The sequence below is a fragment of the Nematolebias whitei genome, chromosome 5, assembly GCF_014905685.2.
Source record: "Nematolebias whitei isolate Nwh7 chromosome 5, NemWhi1, whole genome shotgun sequence".
Taxonomy (NCBI): Eukaryota; Metazoa; Chordata; class Actinopteri; order Cyprinodontiformes; family Rivulidae; genus Nematolebias; species Nematolebias whitei.
The window spans coordinates 25,562,978-25,586,285 of NC_056502.1; the positions used below are offsets into that span (position 1 = coordinate 25,562,978).

Consider the following 23,308-nt stretch of genomic DNA (forward strand, 5'->3'; position numbering starts at 1 on the left):
ATATATACAGAATATATATATAGATAGATAGATGTGTATACATATATATATATATATATATATATATATGTTTTTTTAATGTAGGTAAATATTAAATCCACTTTCATCTGTTGAATAATTTAGAACTCAATTTCACGTTTTAAGCTTTTATACCTTTATGAATTCAGAAAATTTGACTCCAACTCACACAAACAAGATTGTAACACACGTTTATGCAAACACACATACATAAAAAAAAAGCCCAGAACCAGCGAGGACCTGCAGCAGTTGAGGAATGCAATAAGAGGCTGAGCCAAAAGAAAGCTGCTCATTCAGAGCCCCCTTTGCTGTCCCTCCTTCCACAAACACAACAACTTCAGCAGAAAGTATGTGCATGTGTGAGAGGTATCCACTGCATGAACACAGCTTTAAACAAATTATGCACACAGTTTATGACAGATCACTTACTGATCTGTATTTATTCCAATTTCTTTTTCATTAACAATAAAAATAAACCAGACAGTCTTCATCTCTTAATAGGATTGAAGAAGTGTCCATTTGTGTGCATCTTCAAGTCATATTCAGCTGTGGGACTCTGTGGGGAACGCTGTCTTAGAACAAACAAGATTATTTGTGTTTCTCTTTCACAGGATGCAACAGTTACTATTTGCAGACATTTAGAGTCTGCCATGATTTGATAACACAATAAATGCCAGAAGGAAGGAAAACATGGCTGTGAGAAATGTCGAGTTGTAAACAATTTCAAGAGTTATGGCCACGTCGAGGATCAAATTTGTTTCACTCATGACCAATAAAGTATCCACCCATCTGTTTGTGTTAGTGTGGCACAGAGGGAGTTGATACCAGCTCATTACCTTGGAGGCAAGTAAACAATGTCAAGAGTTACGGCCTACAACTCGAATTCTTCCTGCTGAGGCAACCATTAACACACACCCCAAATGTAGCTGAACTGTCACTAAGAGTCAATAAATTACCACATTCCCCATTTCAGCTGCTCCCAAATTAGAATCCTGCACATTTTGGTTAATGTGTATGCAGTTAAAAAGCAGTTAGCATAATATTAATTCAAAAAGTGTGGCCTTCTGTTTAGATTTTCATCCATTTGTATCGAATATGAACGTTCAGACTCAGTACCATTAGCAAAACAAGCAGTACTCTGATATTTCCTTTTGTTGAATGATTTCAACAGTGAATGTCCTGATGCATGCTCAATAATCCATGTAGATCAATCTAACGAGGTTTAGCCAGATTATTATCTAAACATGACATCACAGTGACTTTCGGACCCCAAAATACATTACGGCAAAGACTGGTTCATCCCAAAGATCCAGTCCCCCGGCACAAACAGAGTAATGTTGTGTATGCTGTTCAGTGTCAGGAGGGCTGTGATCAGTCTTACATTGGGGAAACTAAACAGCCACTGGCCAAAAGTTATGGTCCAGCACAGAAGAGCAACATAATCTGGTCAGGACTCTGTGGTCTACACTCATCTCCAGGCCAGGGGCCACTCTTTCAGGGATGAAAGTGAAGGAGGCCATCTTTGTGAAGAGAAACCGTCCATCATTAAACAGGGGTGGAGGCCTTTTTGTTCAGTTGTCACCTTCTTATAATGCTATTATTGCTAGTATCACTCAGCCCCCTGTGAATAGCAAGCAGCCATCAGGGTGCTAATGATCGGCCGATAGTTTGATGGTTCTCCTTTTGCATGTGAACAACTGGTTCTGGATGTCAGCAGCTAATTGTTTGATCCACTATGAGAAGGTGCTACGTTATAAGACTGTTTGTTGCAGCCTCTCAGAATGAAGAACCTTCAGCCATTGTTAGATATCTCAGGTAATATTCTCCAATCCCATCACATTCATATTAATACGTTACTTCAAGACAATATAAATTTCAAAATTGAACTATAACTGATCATAACAACATCCATGCTCAATAATCCAGGTATACAATCAATGTCAGGTCATCTGGACAGTTTTTTTTTTTTTTTTTTGTGCTGAAACGTTTCGCCTTCGATCCGGAAGGCTTCATCAGTCAAGGAAACACAACAAAACTGATTCATCCCAAAACAGCTTACTCCAAAGTGGAACAAACCAGTTTTGCTTGTGATAAGATGATCTCTTTGGTAAAAAAAAGAAGAAAAAAAGAAAAAAGAAACTGTCCTGATGACATGACTGAAAAATGTTTGATTGTATACCTAGATTATTGAGCATGGACTTTGTTGTTTTCAACCAGTTTGACATGACTGTCAACAAGGAAGAGGGCCGGCAATGGAGGAGGGGGCATACCAAAAAGACCATCTAATCACAAGCAGAACTGGTTTGTTCCACTTTGGAGTAAGTTGTTGGGGGAAGAATCAGTTTTGTTGTGTGTTTCCTTGACTGATGAAGCCTTCCGGATTGAAGGCCAAACGTTTCAGCACAAAAAAAAAGAAACTGTCCAGATGACCTGACTGAAAAATGTTGGATATAACTGATCATGTATAGATTAAATTGGATACATTTTTGCATGTACTGTCCATTTTTTATCTTTAATATATCTGTGAGGTGAGTCTTTGACTGTAAAACATTTAAATTTAAGCCAGAAAATAAGATGAAATGTTTCAACAAAGAAGAATCCTTCCAGAGGACCGGACTTAACCTTGTTGGATTAATAGTTTAATTTAAATAATGTTCAACAAAAATTGTTAAATCATGTCATCTGGACCTGTTTCTACCTGAATGATTGAGCTTACAAACCGTTTTCTTAAAAAAAAAAAAAAAAAAAATCCTTACTTTTTTCTGTCTGTCTAAAACAGGTCTCACTTGTAAATGAGTCTCCGAGGCTCAGTGTGATTAATCTGTATAAATAAAGGTTGGATTAAGAGTGAATGTTTGCAGTTTTTGAGAAGAATATTTGTCTGGACTGGAATTGAACAGGAAATGCAAGCAAACCATAATGTCTTATGTTTTTGGTACAAGATATTCAGGCCAAAGAATAGAATTGAAATTGTAAAGCCAAAGAAGAGATGTATGGATGCAGTTAGAGAGGACATGGAGGTAGTTGGAGTGAGGACAGAGTGAGATCGAGGAGGATGACTTGCTGTGGAGACCCCTGAAGAGGGAAAAGCCGAAAGAAGAAGAAGACAATATTCAAGTGAGTAGGAGCTACCCTGTGTATAGGAACAGAGGTAGATTTTTTTTGTTTGTTTGTTTGTTTGAGGAAGCACACATTGACAGATCCTGGTGAGTGGAAGGAGCAATTTAATCCAGGACCAGGCACAAGGTGGAACCAGTGGGTGGCCATTTGGCAGCCATACAATATCCTTTGGCCACCCCAATTATTTGAGGAAACCACACATTTAAGCAATTTGAAAAACTAAAAAGCATACTTTCATACTTTCCTCAAATAATAGGGGTGGCCAGTTTACACATAGCGGTGGCCATTTTGGATTTTGACATAGCAACACAATTTTTGACTGTGACGTTTCTTATAACTGGAAGCAGCCATACACCAAAATGGAAGTTGGCATAGTGCTTATTTTTTAAGTTATCCATCACATAAGGTTTACATATGTACATACAGTATATGGCGGCAGCCATTTTGGATTTTAATGTGGCAACATTGAAAAGAACGTTTCTTACGCCTACATGAAGCCACACACCAAAATTGAAGCCAATACCTCATTTATATCAAACTTCATGCTCAATAATCCAGGTAAAAACGTTAAGTTAAAGTCAAATCAGGTCATCTGGATGGTTTCTTTTTTTGTTGAGATATTTCATCCTTCATCCAAATGACTTCATCAGTCCAAGGAGCCACAAACAAACTCAGTACCTTATTTAATTTTCAAATAATTATGCTCACAACATGCACAGATGACTGGACGGACGGAAAGTAGCCTACAGTATTTCCAATTTGCCCTCTTCTCTCTGTGATGGGTGGCAAAGGCCTAGCATAGCATGAAGGAATGCACATTACCTGCCCCAGATTTGAAAACTGAGATGTTATTATGAACAGAAATTTGATTGCAACTGTTTTGGAAAAACGTTAAAAATATTAAGTACATTCTCACACAACATTTAGACCTTGTACTATTCGGTAATGCTCAGAGTACTGTATGTGTTGGAGATGACAAACAGTTTTATAGATTTTCTGCTAAAATTTTATGGGGTAATGGCCAAGTTATAGTCGCATTGTGTTTGAATTTGATCAGGTGTGGCAGCCATCTTGAATTAGACTGCCACTAAATGCCATTTCGTTTTTTAGTTTTGAACGGTTTGATGAAAACTCCTCCGGTGGTTCATCATGAGGCATTTTGCTAACAAACACACACGTATACACAGACATATACAGGCAAACTACATTATTGCCCTCCTTTTAGCTGTGCACAATACACACAACAAAACATAATTTTTATTTGCTCTATATATGAGAAATGAATAAATAAAACAATACACATTACATGTTGTTAAATATATGATTTATGTGCAACATTTGAAATAAAAACTAAACTTTTATCAGTCTGGTGATAGTAAAGTAGCTGCCAAAGGCATTAAGAGTTTTCTACATGTCGAGGCAGTCTTTGCTCAGAGAGCTTTTCTGATAAAATTATCACAAAGTGCTGGATTTTTCAGTGTTACAATCATCAACAACAAATCATACATTTCTTCTACAATGCATAAATTATCATTTATTGTGTGTGTGGTCTGAAGAAACATCCCTGTCTAAACATAAAACATCTGTCTGAGCATATTTGCACAACCACTAAATTTAACCACTGTACATTTGTTATTACTCTAGATTTTTATTTCTTTTTACATTCTAATGTACACCTTCTTCAGTTTACTGATGGTGCAAGTGGAAAACCTGGCAGGCAGCCATCTTAAACGGAGGAGGCTACAGATGTGATTTGCTTCCATGGCATCCAGAAGATTAATGAGCTGCACAGCTGTTGTGGGAGTAACAGGAGACTGAAGGTTAGCTTGATGTACATCGTTAGCTGGTGCGATCTCAGTGACACCATGTGATGGAGGTTCTGTTTCATTATCAAGACTGGCAATTAACAGAATCGCTCATGGCGGTTTTTAACTTCATGACTATGACAGTGACTGTTGTTCGTCGATAAAATATGACCCTGAAGGTTTGAGCTGATCGATAATCTGCTCAGAAATAAAGAGGAGTGTTGAACATCAACACCATAACATCTGAAAACCCTTTGATGAATATTTTAGCAACTTGGGAGATGTACATAGTCCATATCTTGCAAAGGTTTTGGTGGTTTCATCTGTTTATAGAGAGGAGAAAACAGCTTGCTTGCATCAGTCCAGATCCTCCCGAGCTTAACAGTTAACACAAACTGTCTCATTAAAGCAAAAGTCAAAGGTCAAGTTGTGGTTTAACTGGGGTTGAGGGCCATGCTGAGTTGAGCAAGATGTCAAAGAGTCTCATTAAAACCATCTATCATTTTCTGTGAAATAAAAAAACATAAGGTCTATAGAGTATATGATGCTCATTTATGTTTGAATTGTGGTATAATATTTAATATTTCCCCCCACTGATATCTGAGTTACTACAGACCAAGGCACAGCTAAGTATCTCCACTATGGTTTTTGTCTTGCTTATTTTAGGACTTTTTAACTTGTTTAAATGCCTCTCTATTTACCAAACAACAACAACAAAAAGGATATTATGTAAAATGTCAATAAAAAGAGAATGCCTATGTACCCTATGTGGGTTTACATAAGGTTCATAAATAAAACACATTTTAATCGCAATGTATCAAATGTTTATACCTGGATATTGTATTTTTTAAATAAGGTTACTGAATTTATTGGCAGCAATATAACTCAAAAAAACTGAGAAGGGAGAAACAACAGGCTGTAAAAGTGGGATGTGTAAAAAAAAAAACTTTGTTGAGTAGTTGAACTATTTATAATGAAATATGGGCAGAGGTTCAGCAGTCTATAAAAATGCATCTAATCGTCCCAACATTTTCAGAATTAGAGATCAAAGTTGTAGTTGCACGATTTTTGTAGTTTTTTTTATTTATTTATTTTTGCTCTCTCTAAATGAGCCATACTTTTCAGCTATGGACTTTTAAATAAGGCCTACTGGTCTGAGATATATTGTTTTGGATTGCTTGCAGTTTCTGACCTCACGGTGAACTCAGAGAAGTCCACACCAGAGAATTTTGATAACAGTTTTCCCATTTGTGAAAGATTTTCTCTCCATGAATGTACCAGATTGCAGGTCAGCAGCATAAATGTTTTTAAGATCACTGCTGCTTTTATTTTTCCTCTGTATGATATTGTGTACTACATGTTACAAGCAATACTCCAGACCAGCAAAAAGCTAAAACTTGGTTGTGCACAGATGGAAAGATGGATGATTAGCACTCCTAATTCATACAACAGTAGGCAGTTTTGTTTTTTGCACAACATTTCCGCATATTGTTAGTTTTTATTAGGTAATAATAAAAAAGTTCATTTTTATTAGATCTTCTTCCACAAGATCTATCAGCACCGGCACCCCCCAGGGGTTTGTTCTCTCCCCACTCCTCTTGTCTCTGTACACAAATGACTGCACCTCAGCGGACCAGTCTGTGAAACTCCTGTAGTTTGCAGATGACACCACTGTTGTTGGTCTGATCCAGGGCAATGATGAGTCTGCATACAGACAGGAGGTGGACCAGCTGGTCCACTGGTGCAGTCAGAACCACCTGGAGCTTAATCCGTTCAGACTGTGGAGATGAGTTTGGACTTCTGGAAAAGCCCCCCCCCCCCCCCCCCCACACACACACAAACTGCCTCCCGTCACCATCCTCAGCTACACTGCGTCTACTGTGGATCACTTCCGTTACCACCCTTTAATGGGGCCTGAGATGGTCCTCACACTGTTCGGAGGAAGATCCAGCAGACTTTACTTCCTGCAGCAACTCAGAAAGTACAAGCTACCACAGGAGCTGCTGGTCATCTTCTACAAGGCCATTATTCAATCTGTTTTGTGCACATGGTTTGGTTCATCCACAAAACAGGACAAGTCCAGACCACAATGAACAATCAGGTCTGCAGAAAGAATCATGAGGGCTAACCTTCCCTCAATCCAGGACTTGTACAGGTCCAGGGTCAGGCAAAGGGCTGGTAATATCTCTACAGACCCCCACCACATCCTGGACACAAACTATTTAAGACATTTACCTTCAGGTTGGCACTACAGAGCGCTATTTGTAAAACTAGCTGCCACAGAGACAGTTTCTCCCCCCAGGCGGTCTCTCTGATGAACACAATAAACACAATACAGTCTGAGTAGTGAGCTACTCTGCTGTGAAACAAAATAAGCATATTTGCAATACCACAACCCAAACATGTACATACTGTTCCTTTTTATTCATTCCATTTCCTCTCAGTTTTTATATATTATACTTGACACTGTGAATGATTGAAGCTGAAGTCAAATTCCTTGTTTGTGCACACTAACTTGGCCATTGAAGGTAATCTGATTCTGAAGAAGTGGGGAATGGTGGTGCATTATGTGATTAGAGAAGGTGAGCCTGTGATGGGAAGTTTACTGCCTCAAATTCCTGGACCAATGACATCAAAACATGGATGGAAAAGGTGAAGCATCCACACCTGCCTCCACCCTCATTTGCCCCACTCTGGTGCCTTGAGCAAGGCCCTTGATATAGGAATGATTATTTTGATGCTTTTATGTCAATTTATACTTATTTTACACTCATTTACATGTAGTTTGAAAACACACTTATACAACGTGTTATTCACATATTAGGGATTGTATTTTGTTTTACATGTCATAAAGGCAAAGGGTGGAATGATTTATGTTGCCTTTATGCCTATTCAAATATATATATATATATATATATATATATATTTGGGACACTCTTTGATGGTTTGCAGAGGGACGGAGGGGTGCAGTGTTTTCTCTTTAGGAATGCTTTAATAAGCATTAGGAGTGCTTTTGACCTGGAAGCTTTGGCCCGCTTTTACGGTCACGGCGCTCCTTACTGGAAGGACATGTTTTTATGAGCCATCGCTTTGATGATGGAAAAACATGTTTTAATTAGATCTGTCCTCCTGACAACCATCAAACTTGTTTTTCACTGCTCTCACACGATCCGGTCAGGGAAAGGTATAAAGGAGGTGTGACAGGCAAGGGAACTTGGAAGTCTTGTGTGGACCAGCGCGCGGTGCCATGCAGTTGTGATGTGAGTTCTGTCATTGGATCGAAAGGCTTCCCGGTCACTTGTCACGGTGAGAGATACTCATATCAATTTGTGTGTTAAGAGTGTACAAACTGTACATGACCTTGCTTGGCTGTTTTCTTGTGGCAGATTAATAAATGACAATATTATTCTAGCAAGTTACAGTCCCTTGTGTTTCATTTCCTCTTGTCTGAATATCTGGTGCCGATCGTTCACGAACCTTTGATAAAGAATTTCATAATACATTTTTGGCGACGAGGATGGGATGTTAATAATTAAATAAATAATTCTGAACGGCTGCACCATATTCAAACGAAGGGAAAAAAGTGTTGAGAAAAATGTTGATGCGAGTTGCATCTGGACAAAGAGTTCGTTGAAGTTGTGCCGGGTTGGGAGAGTTATCCAACCTTGGCTTTGTGTTTAAGAGGTGGAGGGGGACGCCCCGAGCCTTTGTGTGAGAGTTTAAAAACAGAGAAAAAGTTGATCCAGACGCCTGAGGAGGCGTGAGGGGAACAGAGAAAAAGTTGTACCGGGATGGGAAGAAGTCCCATCCCAGTTGTTTTTGTTGTTTTTGAAGAGGTGGGAAGAAGCCCATCTTAGTTGTTAGAACAATTTTTCTGAAAGCAGATAGTCCGAGTGATGTTTTGACCACTTTTGCAGGCAATAGAGGTCAGAAAAGATGGCACCAGTGACAGGACTTCAGCATAAAGTCAGAAAATGCAATCACAGGCTCAACGGAGCAAACAAGAATGTGAGGACCGCCTGCTTGTTGAATGGACGGCACACTCAGTCGCTCGCTCAGTTTGGGAGAATGAGCAGGGTAGTTGAAGGGGCGGTGGAGCAGGTGTCCCGGTTGCGAGGAAAATTCAAGAGAAAGAAAGCGATTGAAAAATGTGTGGAGGAAGTTCAGGAGAAAGATAAACAGTTTTTACAACAAAAACAGTTGTTATCTGATGTGCAGACAGAGTGCATGCTTCAGAAACAGCACGTGCAGCTGTTGACACTATAGCTAGACCGCATGATTAAAGTAGCTGAGGGCGCGGTCGGTCAGATATGCAGGCTTAAAAGGAGGAAGAAAGAGCGTGATGTTTTGCCGGAGCGAGTCGGAGCTTATGTTGCAAGGTTGGATGACGGATGGAATCCGTCGAGTTTGGACGGTAGCATCTCGGGAGACAAAGAGGTTGTTTACTTGTCTAAAATATCACAACCCACAGATGCTCGAGTATCGAGGCTGTTGGATAAAGGTGGAAGTCAGGTAATGAATTCAGCGCATCGAGTCAGAGCTTTGCAAGACTCGAGACCGTTGTTTGAAGTTTGTGTAGAAACAGCCCGACAGATAGCATCGGATTGGTCTGATTTACAGGGTCATTGGGTGACCGTAGGGGAGTGCGAGCAGAGATGGGCTAAGGAATGCGCTCGCTGTGCGTTGGGTTGTAGATTCAGAGTGTTGGAACTGGGTGCACTCGGAGATTGGAGCACAGAGAGGAACACAGAGCTGAAAACTGTGAAAAAATCATTTAGCCAACCCATGGGTCGTGGGCCGAGAAGGGACGGCCGGAAAAACATGCAGGAACCTACTTGTTCTGCTTTCTGGAGGGCATTAATACAGGCAGGAGTGCATGCAGCTGAGATGGATGATGTGTCAGCAGAAGAGCTGAGGGCTGGAAGCCATTATTTGGATTAAAGGGGCAAAAGTAGGGTCCAAAAGTTGACATCAACACTCTGAAAAGCAGATATTGTCAAACATTGAACATCAAAGGTCCAGAATTAGAGAGCCCAGATTTTGACGTTAAATTAAAAAGCCCCAAAACTTGAAGGTGATTTTAAAATGCCAAAGGTCAAAGGAGAAATTAAGACATCTGATGTTGCCATTAAAGGCCCAAGCATTGACATTTTGGGCCACTAAGGATGTATTAAAATGCCTAAAGTCAAGATGGTTTAAGGGGAAAAGGGTGGATTTGAAATGTCTAGAAATAAATATGTTGTTTGGATGTGTTAAGCTGGTTGCTTTGAAGAAAGTGCATCGTATGTTGTTTGGAAGGAAGTCTTGTGTGGACCAGCGCGCGGTGCCATGCAGTTGTGATGTGAGTTCTGTCATTGGATCGAAAGGCTTCCCGGTCACTTGTCACGGTGAGAGATACTCATATCAATTTGTGTGTTAAGAGTGTACGAGTGTACATGACTTTGCTTGGCTGTTTTCTTGTGGCAGATTAATAAATGACAATATTATTCTAGCAAGTTACAGTCCCTTGTGTTTTATTTTTCCCCTTGTCTGAATATCTGGTGCCGATCGCTCACGAACCCTTTGATAAAGAATTTCATAATACAGCCCTTAATCCTCATTCTGCTCCCCAGATGGCAGCCCTCTGGTTGTGGTAGCTCAGTGATCTGTGGTGGCCTCAGGAAGGGCATGCAGGGTAAAAATTGCCAAGTCTTCATACGAGTTAGTTTGATGTGGCAACCCCTGAAAAAAGGAGCAGCCGGAAGAAAAAAAAAGTTTTTTTGTTAGATAGTGACATTATCATGCTGTTGTAATCTGTGATTTTGTTTTGTCTAATTTAAAAACAAAATTAGATCTTGCTGCATCAGTGTTTTGATTTAGAGGAATATGTACTTTTTTATTGTGATATTAAATAAAATGTGCCATTTAATAGGGAAGTCAAAGAATATTTGTCTAAAACACATGTCCAACTCAATGCCCGTGGGTCAAATGTGGCTCTCATTGACATCTTATCTGGTCCCTAAAATGATATGTTAAACGTAAAATACTTTTATCACTTGAATTTTTTATTTTCATTAATCTTTGATTATGATGTCGAATGTGCAGCAGGAATGAGACCAATCAAACTGTTGTTGAGGAACCTGCAACCAAGAAAATATGTTGAGTATCCAACTTGAGTTAATGTAGATTCTGAAATTGGCTCTTAGTTTGAAAAAGGTTTTAATTTTGGACCCTGAGTTTGACACTCCTGGTCTAAAAGATATTTTTTCTTAGATAATTTGGATAATTAAATCCCGTGTCCTCAGGCGTGCAAAAACACAGGAATAAAACAAGAGGAAACTTTATATGGTTTTCAACTCAAACATGCGATACCTCAAAAATGTAATCGGGCCATCATATGCTGTCTATTAACAGAATACTGTCCAAGCATTTTAAATTTGAATGAGCTGTCACAGTGTAGGAAAATGTGCCTTAAAGTTTGGATGATGAACGCTGACCCCGCTAACAAGACATCTCTGGGGGAGCTCAATAAAGACTAATGTGCAAAGGTTTTACACTGAAATGATAAGTAGGAGTCAAAATACCCTTTGGAACCATCCGTCCGTCCGTCCGTCCATCCATCCATCCATCCATCCATTCAACCATCCATTATCTTTTACCCGCTTCTTCCTTTTTGGGTCACGGGGGTCACTGGTGCCCATGTCCAGCAGTCACTGTTTGAGAGGCGGGGGACACCCTGGACAGGTCTCCAGTCCATCACAGGGACACATAGAGACAAACAACCATTCACTCTCTCACTCACACCTAGGGACAATTTAGAGTTACCAATCAGTCTAACATGCATGTTTTTGGTCTGTGGGAGGAAACCGGAGTATTAGGAGAAAACCCACGCATGCACGGAGAGAACATGCAAACTCCACCGAGAAAGGTCCCTCGGTCGGGATTCGATCCGGCGACCTTGTCGCTGAGATGCGGTAGCTCTACCAACTGCACTACCGTGCCACCCCCTTGAAACTAAAGTCAAATAAATTGTAAATGGAAAGCAAGTTGCTGTAACATTTTGATTGGATTAAAAGTGAATTCATCCGAGCTCTGCTCGTTGAGGCCACTGCTTCCCATCCTGGATGTGACACTAACGCCAAATCAACTGGATATTGTTCTCAGCTTCTTGAATTGTCTAGTTTTTTTCAGCTGTGCTTCTTCAGTCAGCTTTTAATTTCCTGCAGCCCTTATGTAGGTCAAAAGTCCGACCAGTCACAGTCGATCCACCAAACATGCAGACCCTCTAAAAAGCTTGATCTCCAGATGAAAACTCAATTCTTTCAGCTAGGCAGGGGTTCCAGCTGAAAGAGTGGGTGGTGCACATGTGGGCTGAAAATACTGTAGATGAAAAAATAAGGTGGATTTGTTTAAAAAAACAAGTCCTGTAAGGGAGCCGGTCAAGCCACCAAACCCAGACGGGCGACCTTGGCAGACAGAAAAGAGTGGAGGATGAAGACAATTGGCTTCGGACAGGAGTGGAGGTCCAGTTGCTGCAGGGAGAGACAAAAACACACAAATAAAACCTGAGGTGAAAATAAAAAAGATAATGTCACACAATATTGGAAAAAAAAAAGAAAATACAGACGACTTTGGAAGTAGAAAAATTACATATAAAATAAATAACTTTAGCATTATTAAATTGAACCCAAAGTGTACACCAAACTCCTTTTTGCATAAAACTGTATCCAGAATCTAACTTTTTGTATTTTTCATTCCACAGAAATTGTTCTGATGTAAACGGAGTGTACTTACATAGCGCCTTTCTATTTAATCAATACTCAAAGTGCTTTAAAAAATGATGTTGAATAACATGACTGACTATCATTTCTTTATTCTACTTTTTCTCTAAAGTCATCTCAATTCTGTTTTGTACAGTTCAGATGGCCCTTTCCACGCAGTTTGGTATAACACAAAATAAATACTCAAACGTGTGTAACGTGAGGAGTTGGATCCAGAGTTGTGTTGGAGATGAGCACTGAGAAGATGCTATGTTCAGTTCCCTCACAGCCTGAACCAACAATGGAAGATTTCAGCACCACCACAACTCAGAAACTGCTCATACAAAGAGCTGCAACTTAAAGATTTATACTTGAACTGTTAACTGACCGATTTATGATTTCCAAATGCTGTCAACATGATACAAGTGAAACATCATCTTGATTGAGCCTGTTGTAATATTTGCCTACAAGTGTAGATCAGCATGATCTAATGAAACTCACACTGTTGGAGTCAGTATGAGGTCTAAAGGAAAGATCTAGCTGACTTACCTTGTGGTACAACAGTCAACAATGGTGTACCACAAGGCTCAGCCTTAGGACGTACCCTCTTTACAATCTACATAGGTAATGTAGGCCAGAGCATCCCTGATGCATCCTTACATTTCTATGCTGATGATACAGTTGTTTATTATCAAGCTAAAACATTTGCTAAGGCTTTCTAGCTTTTGCAATCTGCCTTCGACATCATCCAGTCAGATTTGTTCCGTCTCAAACTTGTCCTAAACGCTGACAAAACCAAAGGGATGCTGTTTTCAAACAGGAAGTCGGTCCCAGCAGTTTTTCTTTCGATTTTATCCTCTAATGGTGTCCCTATTGAGTTTGTCCATTCCTATAAATATTTGGGTATCTTGGTCGACTCGCACTCTTTTAAGCTTCATGTGGAAAACCTAGTAAAGAAACTGAAAGTTAAACTGGGTTTCTTTTTCAGAAATAGATCCTGTCTAACTGAATGCTGGGAAACACCTTGTATCTGTGACTTTCCTTCCCTCCATTGATTACGGTGACATTATTTACATGAACATTCCTACAAGAACGCAGCAGATGTTGGATGCTGTCTATCATGGTGTGCTAAGATTTATAACTGGCTGTGATTATAGTACCCATCATTGCACCCTGTATTCACTGGTTAACTGGACATCATTAACTTCACGCAGACTCTCCCACTGGTACATTTTCATCTTTAAATCACTTCATGGTCTGCTGCCTTCATACATCTCCTCCTACATGTCTCTGCGTGAGTGCAGCTACAGCGTGCGCTCTCAGGACATTATTACCTGCAGTGTTCCCTCAGTGAGGACTGAACTAGGCAAAAGGGCCTTCTCCTACTCTGCTCCTGTTTCCTGGAATATCTTACATAAAGATCTGAAGCTCTCGACCTTGACCTCTCTAAGTGGCTTTAAACATCTGTTAAGTTGCTGGGGAAAACCAATGCAGACATGTTCCTGTTTTTAGTATTTTACCTTGTTTCAAAATGTAGCTGGATTTTATTTTGTTTTATATCGCTACTTTTATTTACTATATATTTTATATACATTTTATGGCTGTTTATTGTTGTGTGTACCTTAAAAATCACGTCATGTTGCTGCTGATCTATTTCACGCTGCTGTGTTCATTCGTGCTCATCTGCTCACACAGACTCATGTTCGTGCTGCTGTTTGGCGTATTGTTTTTATACCACTAGTGCTTAGTGTATTTTTAGTTAATATATTTCTTAGTTCATATCTTAGATCTTATTACTGTTTTTCTTTTACATTTTATACTTTTGTAGGATGCAACTGGGACCCTGTGTACACAAGTTCATTCCACCGCATGTACACGTGGTGTGTATGACAAATAAAGAAACCTGAATCCTTAAAAACAGGTCTCTCTTGAAAATGAGTCCTCGTGACTCAACGAGACTTATGTAAATAAATGAAGTTTGAATGAATGAATTTCAAAGTGCTTGAGACACAACCATCTGTTGCGCCTTTTCTTAATGTTAAAGTTAAGAAATCAAAACCAACCAGTTCTGTCTGAAAGAACATTCGGGTTACAGTTTGAGACATTAATTTAAAACGCCCAAGTTTTTCATTTAAAATATAATATGATTAGAGTATTTACAATATTTTGTATCATATGTACCTTTTAGGTAAGAAATAAAGTTATAATTTGTTGATTTTCATGTTATTAAATGATAAAAGGCAAGAGATTAAAAAGTAAAACTTTGTACACCTGCTCTTGATTATGTCGTTCCCCCAGCAGAATGGGCCACCTGGACTTTACTCCATGAGATGGTGATTGGTGTAAACAGATTAAAAGTCTTACAGTTTGCGACAAGCCCTACGAAGAAAACCCACACCACAAAATCATAAGAACTTGTAAGAAAAGTTTATTTTGTTCTGTAGGAGTTTGTTCTAATGAAGTGCGGTAATTTACTTTTTGTTGTACCCCCTTCCTTTTTTCTGTCATGAGCACTTTGTACCACATTTTGTTTTGTGCTTCTTTTTCTATTCTGCCCACCGAGAAGCCCTCAGAGACTAAATGAGCTTTTTCTGTTTGCTGTTGCCTGTGATTGGAAGATCGCCGGTTCAAGCCCTGGTACCGACAACATTAAAAAAATGGGTGGGGTAGGTGAAGCACCCACACCTGCCCCCACCCTCACTTGCCCCACTCTGGGCCCATGAGCAAGGCCCTTAACCCCCATCTGCTCCCAAAACAGGTCTCTCTTGAAAATGAGTTCTCGTGGCTCAATGAGACTACCTGGATAAATAAAGGGTAAATGAAAAAAAAAACCAATAAAAAATTATTATAAGTAGTAGTAATAGTAGTAAAAGGGTACAAAAAATACCCTAAAAAGAGCAGCAATTTTATTTATTTATTTTTTGCATTTCTCTGTTTATACTACAGAAAAAGCGAACAATTGCATGCTTGCAGAAAATGTGTGGAAATGTTTTTTTTTGTTTTTTTTTCCTAATACAAATTCTTGGTGATCATTATGTTGTCAAAATTAATTTACAGCACAAAAGTTTGTAGTAATTGAAAAAAATTGTAAAACTTTGCAGAACAACCTATTTCTTTTTTCTATCGCAGCTGCATTTCTATTGGACTATCAAGTCTATAAGATTATCTACTGTTAATAGTAACATATTTGTATTTTTTTTATTTATTTGTCAAAATATAAGAAAAGCCTGAACACTTACAATCTCCCCTTCCTTCCCTCCAAAGTCGAGAAAAAGCATGCGTACTCCATCGTCAGAGGATATCTTTAGTTTTTCAAAAGGGTAAGACAAGAGCACTTGAGGCTTGAAGTTAGCTACTCTTTGTTCACCACCCCCCTCTTCTGCCATATTCAGGTCAGCCAGCACAGAAAAGCCCCTTTCGTAGTGGATCACCAGATGGCACTCCTGACTGTGGAACAAGCAACCTGAAAAACAGAAATTAGTAATAAAAAAGGGTTTCTTATAAGAATACTTAGTTTTAAAGTGTATCAACCTTGTTTATAATGAGGAAATGGCAGAACCAAAAAAATAATAAAACGCAAGACATGTCTTTTGAGTGTCACACAACCTAATATTATATATGTATATATATATATATATATATACGCACATCTTCTGTCCTCCTGTTACCCATCCTCCTACCAGTGAGGAGTTGTACAGTCTGATGGCATGAGGGAGAAAAGAGTTTTTTAGTCTCTTAGTCCTGCACTTGGGAAGTAGCAGTCTGTCACTGAACAGGCTCCTCTGATTGCTGATGACAGTGTGCTGAGGGTGACTGGCATTGCCCATTATGCCCAGTAATTTGTCTAGAGTTCTCTTCTCTTGCACTGTCACCATAGAGTAATTAAAATAATTAAAAATGGGCAAATGTTCACCATTATGCAAACAACTGCATCTAAAATAGCAAGACACTTTCTGAATAATGTTAAAAAGTTGAAAATCAGGAATACTTTGAATATTGCATCATCTACAATTTATAATTTCATTAAAAGTTTTCAAGAATTTGGAAGAATCTGTGGGAAGCCTAAAAGTTAGATCTTTGGGCTCTCAGATAACACTGTATAAAAAAACCCCCAGGTCTGACCAGGTCTTCTGTTAGGGACATATCTGCATGTGTTTAGGAACAATTACACTCATCATAATTTGTAAACGCAGCACGGTGGCGCAACTGGTAGAGCTGCTGCCTCTCAGCGAACAGGTCCCTGGTTCAAACCCCAGTCCAGGGGCCTTCTGGGTGGAGTTTGCATGTTCTCTCCGTGCATGCGTGGGTTTTCTCCGGGTACTCCGGTTTCCTCCCACAGACCAAAAACATGCATGTTAGGCTGATTGGTAACTCTAAATTGTCCCTAGGTGTGAGTGAGAGTGCATGGTTGTTTGTCTCTATGTGTCCCTGTGATGGACTTGCGACCCGTCCAGGGTGTACCCCGCCCCTCGCACAGTGATTGCTGGACATGGGCACCAGCGACCCCCGTGACCCAAAATGGAATAAGCGGGTAAAGATAATGGATGGATGGATAATTTGTAAACAAGGTTTGCTGTGCCATCCAAAAATGCTGGCATGTCAGCCATATAAATACCACCCAGAAATGCTACCTTCTTGTCTGGGCCAAAGCACATTTATTGTGGACTGAGGCAAAGTGAAAAACTGTTCAGTGGTCAGACAAGTAGAAACTTAGAATTTCTTTTGGAAACTATGGATGCCATGTTTCCATACTAAAGAGAAGGGGACCACTCGGCATGGTAACAGCACACAAATAAAAGGCTGCCTCTCTGATAAAGTGGTGTGTTACTGTGTGTGGCATGAGCAGCTTACACATATGAAAATACTTCATCAATGTAGAGAGGTATATACAGGTTTTAGAACAGCATGTGTGCCCATCGAGCCAAAAAAGAAGTAAAAACCCAGCAATGAAGACAAGGACTGGTTAACTACTAAAATCCTTAATCAGACAAAAATGGGACATCGTTCCACTCCAAAAATTCCAGCAATTATTCTTTACAGTTACTAGACATTTACAGACAGTTGTTAAATGAAAACAGGATGCTTCACAGTAGTAAACATTGTCCTGTCCCTCTAAAATGTTACAATTTCAATAGATATGTCTACTATGTTCCACTGTAAATAGAATATGGGTTTATTTTTTATTTAATAGCATTTTTAGAATTGAGTTACTGTATTTTTCGCTGTATAAGTCACGGTATTTTTTTTGCATAATTTGCATGCCCTGCAAATTATACACTGAAGCAACGTATTTATGGATTTTTTTCCCATATTTATAACCCAATATTTGGCTGAGATATGATCTTTTTCATTAATTCTGACTGATAATATTTAATGCTACCATTTCCAGCCGCTAGATGGCCGTCGAGCAGTATGGCATGCTGTTGTATCACAAAATAGGGAAAAGTGGCTATTAATGACACAATCGGCTTGCCATAGCCTGCCACTGTCGTCTGCCTAGAGCAACTGTCACATCAGCTTCATTTTGCTGCGCTGCCCAGGTGAAATGCAGCTAATTTGACCACTGAAATGCATTTATTAAGTAAAAGTTTAACCAAGACACACCTTTACAATAAAGTCAAGCTAACAAATAATTGTTTTTAGGTTGTTACCTTGTTAAACTTCGAAGAAATGGACAGCGAGTCGTCCCTCTGCGCGTTCACGTTTCCGTGTATCGGCTTTTGAAAATGCAGCTGATTCAATTGTCAAAGTGCATTTATTAAGGAAAAGTTAGACTGACACACACATTCACTATAATTTCAAACAAACAATTGTTTTTAGGTGGTGATTTTGTTAAATTCTTGTTAAAGTCCTCCCGTGCACGCTCCCGTGCACGCTCCCGTGGCGGCCATTTGGCAGCCAATCGTTTTTTGGCACAATATCGGCCCACATTTCCGGGTTGTCAGGGGTGACAAGTAACAAACGCGACGTGTCAGCAGTGATGCATAATAGATGCAACGTAGACGGCGAAGTGACGTATTTATGGATTTTTCCACTTTATTTGACATATTTGGACTGATGCGACTTTTAGGACGGTGCGACGTGTACGATGGAAAATACAGTATACATTTTTGGTCCAGGTAGAGAATGGTTATGTTTCTGTATGTTTTAAACAGTTACGATGAACTATGTCTATGATGATGTGTTTGAACATTAAATGTCTTGTAACGTACTTGTTCTAACTTCTTTGATCATCTCAGCTGATGCATGACATCCGTTGACTATATGTCTGGTCCATAGGGACAAGTCCTTGGTTGTTTCAGCCCGGAAAAGGTGAGTTTCGATACCAAGGCGCGTGCCGGTGCGAGTGGCAAAACACAGCTCCGTGTCAGAGGAGGGGGATCCCCGGTCAAGGCCAGAGTTGACAAGACTACATTAATGCAATCATATACACAATATCATTGAGAACAACACAAAATATTTATAAACATTACACTTAAAATAACTCAATTTTATGTAATGTTTAATCAAAGTCTAAATAGTTATAAAACAAGAAATAGTATGATTGAAATAACCCAATTTCATTGCTAACAACTCAGTTAAGCAATAAATTTAATGCTTCTTTTTATTAAGTGTGTATGTAGGGGACTCACCGTGTTGCTAAAAGTGGAAAGGTGTGAGCGGGGCTCTGCCAGGACTCCTTGGCTTGGGAAAAACTGTTGTACAGTAACAAGTCTTTCTCCGTCACCACTGCCAGCAACGGCTTCCAACACTGTTTCTCACTCTCCATCTGAAAATCAAACAAACAATAAGATAGGAATGAAAACAAGAATGAATTGTTTCACTGGCTTGTGAAGACCAAAGATCCCCAAGAGGAAAAAGTGCCGGGAGACAGAGGGAAAAGAGGAAAGTCAAGAGTGTAGGACTGAGACAACTCAATGTAGAGACTGTCAGAGAATTTTTGTCAAAGGTTATGGATGTTTTTATTACTATGTCTGAGAATCTTATCTCTGCCCATGAACCATATGCTAAAGTGCTATGTATTGTCATCATTGTATGTTCCCATACAACGCCGAAATTGGTTCTCTGCATTTAACCAATCGCACCTGGGATACACCCAGGTGGAGCAGTGGGCAGCTAAGTAAGCGCCCGGGGAGCAATTTGGGATTAGGTGTCTTGCTCAGAGACACCACGACACGTGGGAATGGCTGGGGATTGAACCTGGGATTTTCAGGTCCTGAGTTGGCTGCCCTGCCTCTACCCCATCTCGGCCCCTGTTGTGGTTAGCAGAGAGAGCTTGGTGAGCTGCATCAGGCAGGTGCAGCCAAGGACACCTCCTGAGCTCAGTGAACTCAGCTGAACTGATAAGGATATAGAAGTAAGCAGAGGGGCAGCCCGGGGCAGATTCTCATGACTAGTCTTCGTGTGTACATGTATGTACATTTATGTAACCTGTCCTGAAAATCTGACCTTGCAAGTAAAGTCCCAGTTAAAAATTGTCTCCAGCCATCAAATGTGTTCATTTTGAGTAAACAACAAGTGAGAATATTTTTCTCCCATCATTTTGGTCCTTCGAGTTTGGTAACCCTCTGACGTCTGAACACCAGGCTTGGACCTGAATCTGTGCATGGAGGAGTCTTGAACTCCTGAACTGAAAATCCTTGGGCTGAATTTACGATATTAGTGAGGCCAAGTCTGTTGGTGGGTCAGTGGAGGCAACAGATGTTTGACCAGAGACGAGCCACACACTGAAAGTGAGACACTGATTTTATTCAACATATCTCAGATATTGTTGTATGGAAGTCACAAAGGGATTTTTGATAGCTACAGCTCATGGCTACACCCGGACTTATAAGCAGTACCGCGAAAAAGTAAAGGAATTGAAGTTAGATTATAAGTCGATTAAGGACCTCAATGGGCAGGGTGGCTCGAACACTGATCACTGTTATGATCCCGCCCACAGAGCGGGGAAACAAGTCACAGTGGCAAATCACCTACATCTGAGAAGAACCGATAAGACGAGAGCCGAGTGGGGAGTCTTACTTATCAATGCAAAGTGGCTTTGGTGGTCGAGTCCCTCTAGACGTCTGGTGCATTTCTGTTTAGAGAAATTAGTTTGCAAATGGTGGGGAGGCATTTTTTTTCCCTTTGCATTTGTTTTGCTGGTCGTATGTTTTTACGTCTGACCATTTTCTGTGATTGCAAATTTTCTTTTGCAGGGTTTTTCTGTTGATTTTATTTTTTTGTTTTGGACTTTGCATCATTCATGTGCTTGCAGAGTGTTTAACTGTTTACTGTGAGCCGACGCAGTGATTCTAAAACAGGTGTAATGCTCTCTTGTTTTGTGGTAACAGTTAAACGGAAAGGAGCAGCGTTTTCAACCAGATGAAGTCAATGAAGTCATGACTGGTTCAGCTTGACAAAAAGTGCATTGTAGTAATCTAAACAAGCTCGGATAAAATCCTGAATTAAAATCTGAACATAATGCTGTGAAAGAAATAGTATGACTATGTCTCAAATGATAAAAGTGGGACTTGATCAACGGCTTAATCAGTGCATCATATTTAAAATCATTGTCCTGTCTCACACCCAGGTTAGTTACTGTCTGAGTCATATATTGTGTAAAAAGATCCAGATCGGCATGGGCTCAGGAAGCATCACTGGGCTTAAACAACAATACCTCAGCCTTTAGTTCATTAAAATGTTCAAAAGAAAATCTAGGACATCCAAGCTTTGATGTCTGCAATACATTCCAGCAGTTAATTTACAGAGTATTGTTTTTCTTGTTTTAGTGGCATATAAATTTGACTGTGATCAGCATAAAAATGGAAAGCAATACCATGTTTCTGGAGAAAAGATCCAGTGCTTTAAATAAAGGAAGATTTTAGAGTCACTTACATTCATTTGTCTAACCCATTCTTGACCTAAACTTGTAATCTCAGCACCTCTAAATAAAAATGTTATCAAAAAACCTTTTGGTTTCTGAGGACTGAGTTTGTTCTCAAAATGGAAACAAGTTCAAAGTGTGTAAACAGAGGACATTTCTTACATCACACACACAAACAAATACACTCATACCTTCCCTGCTAGCCATCCCAAGTGTCGTATCTCTTTGCTGCCAGCAATCCCTGTCCTGGATGTATTCTGGATGACCTCCGTCAGTGCATGCTGTGATGGGGCGGTAAATTTTAAGGTTGCATGATGATTTAAGCGTGCATAAACATTTTAAACAGAAAGCTAAATAGTGGACACTGACATATCTACCAGTACACTGAAGATGAGAGCTTCCTGTAAAAGGTGAGTCACATTAAAAGCAGACCTGTGCCAGTGTGGATGTAACAGAATGCAGGGAGGAGAACCAGGACCTGGCAGATGATTGGTCTGGACACCGGAGCACAACGGTGTGCCTAACGTTGGGACTGTGCAGCTCCAATTGTCTGGAGGAAGAGATATGAAAAGTTAGATAAGATTTAACCTTTTGTTTTCCATTAGTGAGTTTCAGAATAATAAAAAAACAAAAACATTTTAATCCCAAAATCTTTTGCAACTCTAACCAGGCAGCACCAATTTGGTGCCAAATCACCGCTTTATAAATCAAATGTTCTCTGATTACATTTCAGCTTTAACCAATTCTCCATTTGTCCCATACACTTTAAAATAAGCACCCAATTAAATAAACAATAAAAGGCCTTGAAATTTTAATTAATTTATGTAAAGTAAAAAAAATGAAATCCCATTGTTCATGCATTCTGTGTGGGCTTGATAATTCAATGCTTTATTCCCAGTGAATTTCCATAAATAATCTGCTTGTATAACAGGTGAGCATGTCTGGACTTGGGAGAAGCATATGTTTTCCCAGCTTTCTGATGGTTGCTTTGATTAGGTGCAGACTGCATATGGAAGGTACATGGGGGCGGCTGCCGACAATGCACAAAGCAGTGAACTGTGACTTTACACTGCCGTGTGAAATATTCAACTGTGTAACAAAAACAGGCATGCTGAAAAGCAGGCAAGTTGCAGTGTACAAAGAGAGCAGAAAAAATTCAGAAAGAATTATTATTTTTTCCTTCAGAAAACCATATGAATGAGTCCAAAAACAGATTTAAAAGGCAAGAGATGGTAACTGTGTGCCTCAGAATGAGATGTAATGAATGCAAAAACAATTTGAACTGTAAAGCGTTTCAATTAAAACGTGCAATATCTAAAAAGACAAAAAAAACCAAAAACATTTTAGCATGGGGGCAGCACGGTGGCGCAACTGGTAGAGCTGTTGTTCTCTCAGCGAGCAGGTCCCCGATTCAAATCCCGGTCCAGAGGCCTATCTGGGTGGAGTTTGTATGTTCTCTCCGTGCATGCGTGTGGGTTTTCTCCGGGTACTCCGGTTTCCTCCCACTGACCAAAAACATGCATGTTAGGCTGATTGGTAACTCTAAATTGTTCCTAGGTGTGAGTGAGAGAGTGAATGGTTGTTTGTCTCTGTGTGTCCCTGTGATGGACTTGAGACCTGTCCAAGGTGTACCCCGCCTCGCGCACAGTGATTGCTGGACATGGGCACCGGTGACCCCCGTGACCCAAAATGGAAGAAGCGGGTAAAAAGATAATAGATAGATAGATAGATAGATAGATAGATAGATAGATAGATAGATA

At 39.8% G+C, this 23,308-nt stretch overlaps 1 protein-coding gene across 1 annotated transcript in view; it reads right to left on the reverse strand.

Annotated features, from left to right (window-relative positions):
• Positions 1–12,295: 12,295 nt before the first annotated feature.
• Positions 12,296–23,308, reverse strand: part of sntb1 (syntrophin, basic 1) — a 22,757-nt gene continuing 11,744 nt past the window's right edge. Inside the window, 6 exon segments of the mRNA XM_037677256.1 lie at positions 12,296–12,454; positions 15,922–16,145; positions 18,895–19,091; positions 19,315–19,451; positions 21,734–21,829; positions 21,981–22,098. Of these exon segments, the coding sequence (XP_037533184.1) occupies positions 12,362–12,454; positions 15,922–16,145; positions 18,895–19,091; positions 19,315–19,451; positions 21,734–21,829; positions 21,981–22,098 (865 nt within the window). The 3' untranslated portion in view covers positions 12,296–12,361.